This window comes from Martes martes, assembly GCF_963455335.1.
Source record: "Martes martes genome assembly, chromosome: X".
NCBI classification, from domain to species: Eukaryota; Metazoa; Chordata; class Mammalia; order Carnivora; family Mustelidae; genus Martes; species Martes martes.
Genome location: NC_137897.1, coordinates 8,762,051 through 8,771,041, shown reverse-complemented (window position 1 = coordinate 8,771,041; position 8,991 = coordinate 8,762,051). Strand labels below are relative to the sequence as shown.

General features: G+C 46.5%; 1 protein-coding gene across 1 annotated transcript; it reads right to left on the bottom strand.

Annotated features, from left to right (window-relative positions):
• Positions 1–4,071: 4,071 nt before the first annotated feature.
• Positions 4,072–7,215, bottom strand: TLR7 (toll like receptor 7; the record flags this gene model as incomplete). Its single annotated transcript, XM_080831317.1, has 1 exon — positions 4,072–7,215. Exon 1 carries the CDS (start codon positions 7,210–7,212, stop codon positions 4,072–4,074), a length of 3,141 nt encoding a protein of 1,046 aa, XP_080687443.1. The 5' UTR covers positions 7,213–7,215.
• Positions 7,216–8,991: the final 1,776 nt, after the last annotated feature.

Sequence of the window (8,991 nt, the reverse complement as noted above, 5' to 3'; positions counted from 1 at the left end):
GAGCTGATTATCTCACAGATTAATCCGTCATGATGCGTTAATGGAGAAGAGCCGTGTGTGAAAACAATACCTGGCAGGTTATAGGGGCCCCTGGGTGGCTCAGTTGGTTAAGCAACTGCCTTCGGCTCAGATCATGAGCCCAGGGTCCTGGGATTGAGTCCCGCATCGGGCTCCCTGCTGCCCGCTTCACCCTGCCCTACTGGGGGGCTCTAAGGCCACGAGGCCACCAGGACTTCCTCTCTCCTTCCAGATGGACCAGACTAGTGCTGGACCGTGCTCCTTGTGAGACACCAGAACTCAGACCTCCTCAGTCAGCGTAAGTCGGGGCTCTCCCAAAACATTTAACTCATATAAATCTCCAGGAGGGAGAAGGGAATCTATGTAAGTGTGGAGAAATACGACTCCGGAAGCCTCGGGCAAACATGTTAGAAATTGACTACTCTCCAAGATGAAGGTAATCTTAAAAGGCAGCGGACCGGATCTTATCGGGTTTCTTAACTCACAGGGTTGAGATTTGAGATAAGGAGGAAGAACACGAATTTGAATGGGGCAGAGAGAGTCCCACCGGTGTCCCCCATCCCGGGGGGAAGGTCGAAGCAGGTGGGGATTTACTCTGGATGCGTGGGAGAGGGATCCGTTTGAACGCCAAGGGTACACACAAAACCACGGCTTCCAGGCAGGAGAACCCCGCCCGCAGCCGCAGCCACCTCTCCTTCTCTTCATTTGTGCGCACTACCCAAGGCTCGCTGTGGAGTCTAAAGCCGAAGAGGAAACTGAGAGGGAGGCGGAGGCAAAAGGAAAAAAGTTCAAACAGGCTGAGCACCCCCTGCCGTCCCCTCACCCGCCACCCGTGTGGGGCACCCCCAGCCTGTGTCCACACAAGCGCAACGGGACCCGGGGACCCTTTCTCTCTGTTGGTTGCTGGGGTGGTGACTTAGTCTCCTGTTTTCCTGCATCACGTGAACTCAGTGAAAGGGGATCATTTTCGGTCCTGGGGCTCTCCTAAGCCACAGCCCTTTTTTGACTTCCCCTCCCACACTGCTCTTCGTGCCTCAGAAGCTACAGGTGGTCCCCAGGGTACCTTAGGGTCAAGGCTCAATCTTCCAGCAGAGGCGACTGGCGGTGTATCCCGTGCACTGACCGCCGCTTGAGTACTGGCTCACAAAGTTCCAAGGACGGACAGGCTCACACGGCCTGTCCCGTCAACCTACTCACTTCAGCAGGTGCAGAAGAGGCGGTGGGCAAATCGAACCTGCTCCCCACCCGCATTTTAAGATTCAGCCAGATGTGCTACCTGTTTCTGCCATTCATCCTGGTTCGGAAGAGAAGGCGGAAGTACATAAAAAGTGTGTTTGGGGGGAGGGGGACAGCCTCCCCCGCAAGGAAGGGCATGTGTCCTTGCTGTGCCTAGGGAATGACATGCCCAGGTTCTCAGGTCACCATCCCCGCCCCAAGTGCTCTACACTTTCTGTTTACATTAAAGAGACCATCTAGACCTAGGGGTGTCCAAACAGAGCAGGAAATAGTCTTGAGGATGGGGCCAGGAGACTCTGATGCAGGAACGGGGCTCTGAGCACCCTCATCACCTCTTCTCCTCTGCAGAAGGCTTGCTTTGCCTTTTCTCAGCCATAACACTTGCCCTACCAAATGCCCCCCCACCCCCACCCCTTGGCCTGGATCCTGCAAAGACGTGGATCCCAAGTCTGGCCGAGGCACAGGATGCGTCTGAGGAGAAAGGACACAACCTGGCAAGTCCAGTGGGGAGAGGAGCTGGGGGCCAAGCCCTGACAGCAGAGGGGAATTCGTGGGCGGTCGGGAGTCCCTTCGGGTGAGCCGAGCAGCGGGACATTCAGAACTTTGAAGGGACCCGGCAGTCACGCCCTCCTGGTAGCCTGAGTTAGTGGCCTCAGTCATAGAGAACCGCATGGAGGGCCCTCTCAAGGTTCACCAAAGAGTGACCACCCAAGATCACAAAGACTTTGGGATGAAAACCATCTGTCAACGCGCTTCTGCTTGTTTCCTACAACAAAGCCTGGACACAACATCACGTCAAAATATGCTGTGGTTTCAAAGATGCATCATCTTCAGTTTCCCTTCCTCTTAATCCATTTCACAAGATGGTTAAGCTGTCTTCAAGTGCTTTATGGTTTATAAATCACCCAAATGGCTTCAGCCTGATGTGTTGATGTGTTTTAATCAAAGAAGCTTTATGATGGCCAAGAGCCAGGTTTTATGACATTATGTTTGTTTTCACTGAAGAAGAAGAAAGCTGTCTATTAAGTACAATAAAGGTTAAAGATGTTGTCAAATAGTTGGCTCTAGCAGCTTATGTCTTTATTCATTCCAGAGACTTATTTGGGAATTTGTAACCCTTACCGATTACGAGTCGTTTGGAAGGAATGTATATATACTGTGTATTTACAACTATACTTAAACTCAAACCTTTGGCATTTCATACATACTCAGTGTCTCCCAACGAATGCTCCAAGATTTGATCCCATGCACACTATTTTCTAAAGGCCACAGGCAGCCTCTGTAGATAGTCCCTCTCATGAAATAAAGCCAAGCGATCAGGTTTCAAATGTTGAACTCCTGAGACTTGAGACCCAGCTGGAAGTGTGTGTGTCTTCAGTATGTCTTGGTCCTTTCTGTTGCTGCCTTTGAGTAGGAAAGCAGGCATTCAAGGCCTCAGCCTTCTGAACGTTGAGGTCCATAAACGTCGGTCTCTCCTCTCCCTACCTGCTCCCTGCAATTTAAAGGAATCCATAGAGATGTCATCCTTGCCTGATAACTGTATTTATTAAGTAAATAAACGTTCCTGGGGTCCTCCTGCAGAGTTTACTATCAAACCCATCTCGTGTTGATGAATCAAGCTGGCAGGTAATTACAGATATACGGTATTCGTCAGCAAAGCGGTCCGAAAGGCCATCGCATGAGGCAATGTTACTTTGGACACAGAACTTGGCAAAGCAGATAAAAATATCTGAGTGCGCTCAGGCTTCTACGTAAGGAAACATCATAAACCAGGTGACTTAAACAACACATACTTATTTCTCACAATTCTGAAGGACAAAAATCCTGGCTCAGAGCAGCAGCAGCGCCTGGCTCTGGGGAGAACCCTGTTCTGAGCGGCGGGCTGTTGACCTCTCTTTGTATCCTCACACCCGGACAGTGGGAACACAGCAAGGAGGTCTCTGCTGTCTTCTTATAAGGCACTGATCGAATGCTTGAGGGCTCCACTCTCATGACCTGATCACCTCCCAAACGCCGCACCCCCTGATACCATCACACGGTGGGGGTTAGGATTTCACATCTGAATTTGGGAGGGAACAAACGTTCAGTCCGTGACAACTTTAAGCAGGTCAGTTATCATCGAAGGGAAGGAGCCTCACTTTGTGCAAAGCCAGATCACTTTAATTTTCTCATGTTTGAGTGGACTATGTCCATCAGTATGAAAGATGTTTTTTGCTATCTCCCCACGGAACCCAGCAACAGGCCCAAGGGCAAAGAGAGAAGGGCACTTAGGCGACCACCAGTCAGGAGCCAATTCTCGGTCTGCACAGAAGGGGGCGCTGCATGATACAGAAGCCATGGGGTGAGGCGTTGACTGTGTTTTCATTTCACTAACTCTGATACATTGTAATGTCACAGGCAAAGACCCTGAGCATCTTTTACCCTATCTCTAGACATTCCAGTACTTGTTATGGGTATAAGTGCAATTCTTCTCTGTATTTTGAGACTGTGTGTTTATGTCATAATCACAAGAGAATAACGGGAGAATCGGAGCCTCGTGTCCTCTCCTTGCCACCATTCTCCCAGTATCATCTATCCAGGAACAGAAAAGAGAGGCTCAAGGGCAAACGGAGTCACAGAGGGATAAGAAAGATGATTCCATGCACCATATAAAGTCCATTGTTCCAATTCCTTGGTCGCTGTGACTCTCCTCTCTGGTACGGACCATCCTGGTCTTAGAGAATTGGAAAATACCCTTTTAGTGAGCCATCTATCGGAAAATCTGGGCAGTCAAGCTTCTCCTTGGTAAGGTGGGAAGTCCCATTTTGCAAAGAAGGTCTAGACCGTCTCTTTGAACACCTGACTATAGGTTCCATGATTGTCAGTGGCTAGGGCATTTTTCAGACACTGCCAGAAGTACGGCTGAGCCTGAGGGTTTGTTGGCCACTCAAGGACAGAACTCTTACATAGCCTCTTCCGGAGCTGGAGGAACTTGGATTTCTGAAGGGGATTCTCAAGGAATATCAAGATAATGACGTCCACTTTTTCATCCATGAGCCTCTGATGGGACAAATAAAACGCTATCTTGAAGTTCTCAGTCTTTGCGTACTTGTTTGTCATCACAAACACCGTCTTTTTGCTAAGCTGTATGCTCTGGGAAAGGTTTTCCAAAACTGGCTGCCCGGGTAACCAATCCCTTTCCTCCAGACATAAATTGAAATGTTTCTCTCTCGGGTCTTCCAAGTTGGCCACCAGTTCATCCAAAACCCATTCTGTCACCGCGGGATCTTTAGTGTCATATACCACAAAGGCATCATAGCAGGAATCCAGGGATGTCAGACGCCGATACCCCCTTATCTTGGCCTTACAGAAGTGGTAGCTATACCACACATCCCAGAAGTAGAGGTGGTTGGCTGTTGTAATCACCATCAGAGAAAGAGCCACCGACAGGGAAAGGGAGAACAGAATCAGGTTAGTCAGGTCTAACTCACAGGTATACAGATCCAGGGAGACTACACTCTGGCCCCTGTGTGCTCCTGGTCCCAGACAAGTCACATCTGTGGCCAAGTAAGGAATAGTCACCTCTGTGTGGTTAACCCACCAGACAAACCACACGGCATCACAGGTGCACAGAAACCGATTGTGATGCAGAAGTAACATCTCCAGATTGTTAAGGACGTTTTCGGGAAAGCTGGTCTTTTGGATAATCTGGATTTTATTTGAGCTGAGGTCCAGATACCGCAACTGGAAAGCGTCTTGTAGAAAATACTTTGTCAGTTGCCTGATTTGATTATACTTAAGAATCAGTTTCTTGAGGCTTCTGGAACAGTTGTATAATCTGTCGGGGACAGTCTTCAGCTCGTTGTAGCTGAGGTCCAAAGTTTCTAGATTCTTCAGATATTGGAGTCTTTCCCAGTTGAAGGACTTGAGCCCATTTTTGACCAAGGAGAGAGTCTTCAGTTTCGGAGGCATGCCATCGAAAACTTCAGAAGGCAAGTAAGTCAGGGAATTTTCCGAGATGTCTAATTCCTCTAGGTTCACCAGATTCTTAAAGAACTGTAAGTATCTGTTATCACCATCTCTCCATAAAACATCCAAATGATTGCCTCTGAATTCCAGAATTCTAAGAGACTCGCTCTCCATGGTCCTGCTGGTGGAAGTAGCGATGTCATTGTTGTTCATCATCAGTTTCTTCAGAAGTTTTAAGTTCTTGGTAAAGTTTAACATGTGAGTAATTCCTTCTGATTGAAAGTAATGGCTGTTACTGCTAATATCTAGAACTTCCAGGTTGAGCAACTCCTCAAAAGCTGTTGAGTAGAGTAAATCAAGCCGGTTGTTCGAGAAGTCCAAATACTTCAATTCCACTAAAGGCTGAAATTCGCTGCCATTGAGAGTTTGGCCAATGGTATTTCCTGACAAATTTAGGCATTTGAGGAAAGAGAGATGCCGAAAATCGGAGGACTTGATAAAAAATATATTGTTTCTACTTAGGTCCAAGGTCTGCCCATACATGTAACAATCTTTATTAAAAGGCAAGAAAGAAGGAGTCTCTTTGTTTTTGAACCTGCAACTCCTTGCGTACTCATCATATCTGAAATAATGCAATGTTTCGAGGACCTGAGGTGCTTGACCTTCTACAGAAGGTCTGGTGCTAGAGCAGAAGCCAACTTCGCTTGAATCTCCTGAAGGTGATATTTTATTCATTGAAAGATCTATGACTTTCAATGTTTTGAATTGTTCAAATATGCTGAGGTCTGCAATTTTTATGAAGTTAGTGCCGAGATCAAGAACTTCCAGATTGGAAAGACTCCGTAGCGGGGACAGATTATGGCTGCTCAGCTCCTTAAAAACGTATCCTTTGATCCGCAAAACTTTCAGGTGTTTCAGGGACGAAAATGCATCTGACAGATTCAGAGCTGCACGATAGACCTGAAGTTCATAATTGAAGGACAGATCCAACTGGACAAGGTTGTGAAGAAGATACAAAAACTTGGCATCCCCAATTTCTTTGGCCAAGAAGTTTTGGGAAAGATCTAGCTCCTTCAGCTTTTTAATGTTTTTAAACCATCTTTGGGGCACATGCTGAAGAGAGTTACTGTGCAGACGCAACACTTGTAATTCTGTCAGCCCGTCGAAAGCCGATGGGTGGATCTGGAGGGGAGAATTATTTTCACAGGGTGTACAAGGAAATGGGACATTGTAACAACGAGGGCAATTTCCACTTAGGTCAAGAAGTTGCAGTTGATGGAGGTTATTAAAATCCTCTTCTTGGATTTTTGCAATGGCATTGTTATAAAGATAGAGTTCTGTTAACGTAGATGGCAAAGTAGTAGGGACATATGTGATATTGTTAGCTTTTAGGGAGAGCAGTTTTAGATTTTTCAGACTCAGGAAAGCATCTTTTTCAATGAAAAACGAAACGTTACAAGGGTTGCGAAAATAACAGTTTTGGCCCAAGTAGAGCCTTTCTATATTGGTCAGTTCTGTTAGGTTATTTTTCATGATGGAAAAGATACTGTTGGCCTCAAGGCTTAGCAGCTGCAGGTTGGGAGGAAGACCCGCAGGTATTTCTAGAAGCTGGTTTCCATCCAGATAAAGGGATTTCAAATAAGTGAGTCTAGTAAAGCTTCTGGGTTTAATCTGCGGCCTCCTGGGGCACAGATGGTCTTTGGGCCCTAGTCGAACAGGTATACAGTTGCATCGGAAATCGATCTCTACCAGATAGTCCAGCTGGTGGAAGGAGGCTGGAGAGAGGCTGGGTATGTGGTTAATGGTGAGGGTGAGGTTGGTGACATTGGTGGGAATACCTCCAGGGATTTCTGTCAAATGCTTGTCCGTGCAGTCCACAATCACGTGGGCCTTTGGAGCATCCAGACTGACATCACAGGGCAGGGTTTTAGGAAACCATCTAGCTCCAAGGAGTTCAGAAACTAGGACTATGTTTAAAAGCATAAGGAGCTGTCTCTTCAATGTCCACATTGGAAACACCTGAAAGTATAAGAAAGGCCAAATCACCATCATTCAAAATCATTCTAAAATATACCAAGAGTCAGATTTAAAATTTCCCATCTGCTGCCTCTGTTTTGCTATAGTTGCAAATAAGCAACCCAGGTCTTATTCTCAAAGGCCTAAAGGGCATCTCCCCACCCCTCACGACTGTACTTGCCCCACGACAGGGATTCATCATGATCGAGTTACACATTCAGCCTTTAGCATGTTAGCTTTTCGATTCCATAGCTTTGAAGGTGGTAGAAGCAGCATTTTCCTGTCCACTGTTATTTAAAATAGTACAACAAAGGAGCTATCAAATAGCTAGCCAAGTCTGAAATTGGTGGATGAAGGAATATTAAAACGAAAAATCATTGGGAAGAATGACACATTAAGAGTTTAGTGCAGGGGTGCCTGGGTGGCTCAGTTGGTTAAGCATCTGCCTTCGGCTCAGGTCGGGATCCCAGGGTCCTGGGATCAAGCCCCACATCAGGCTCCCTTTTCAGCTGGGTGCCTGTTTCTCCTTCTCCCTCTGCCCTTCCCCCTGCTTGTGCGCACTCTCTCTCTCTCTCTCTCATAAATAAAATCTTAAAAAAAAAGACTTTATGCAGTTACTGTTTGCTCACTAATAAGCCTGCTCTATCACACACTGCAAGAGGTTTTCACAATATTCAAGCTTCTTAATATTGTAAGTAGAAAAATTAAGAGAGCCATTATCCCCATTTTACAGATGAAGACCTAGCTCAGCGCCACTAGCTGATTTGACCGAGGACACTCAGTTGTCATTTTGGCGCTGCCATTCTATGAGCTGGCTTTCCTCTTGGACTGTTTTTGGAAATCCAAGATGATCTGGGGATGAACGTTTTCCCTACACGTTGGCTTTACATTACGTGAATTTGGAAAAGAAGAGAGCAGAGTCGGGCACTGCTGGGTGAGTCCTGACTGGTCAAAGACGATACTTATGGGAGCGAAAGGAAGGGGGAACCTAGTAATAATTATGCAGCTAAAGGCAGAAAACCAAGACTCTCACAGGCAAACTGGGACATATGGAAACCTACCCATAATGGTGATTCTTCGGTAACCAGATTTAGCACGAGAGACAATAGGACCCTGGGGAGAAAGACCTTGAAAGGTGGTATGGGAAGTGCTGAAGAGCTTTGCTCATCACCGTATTAACTTGAACTGGCCCTGCCTTAGAAGGTGGTTGAACCAGGGACATGGCCTCAAGTTTCAGGATTTCTATCAATATTTTACTCCAGAACACTGGCTTTGGTTTAACTGGTGCTAATCCACTGAATGATCTAGTGTGTATCTCTACAACAGGCTTCTAGATCAGTGAGTGCTTTTGTCCTCCCAATTGACTGAATCAGCCAATTGTATCGATATCTCATAAACCAAATGCCTCCTTCCCTTAGATCCTCTAATAGAAAGGTAAGTAAGCAGGTTTTCCCTCAGCTTTCCTTTTCTCTAATTCTATTTAGGAATTGTAATTCCTTTAAGGCTTTACCTCCCAATCTGGAGTATTTAGATCCCTGGGAAGATATGGTACTAGGCCAGGGTATGCAGGAGACCCTTAGATAAATATGGTCTATCTCCCTGGAGCAGCGATCTAGTCAAAGATTTAGGAGAAATGTTCATCACTCAGGAAAGAGTGGTTGAGTCAAGATGGACAAAGGAGAGAAGCAGAGCGAGCTATCTTTATGGTCCCTGATAATAGGATCCCAGACCCTGGACCCCATCTCTGGCTATGCTTCTGTCAGAAGACATGAT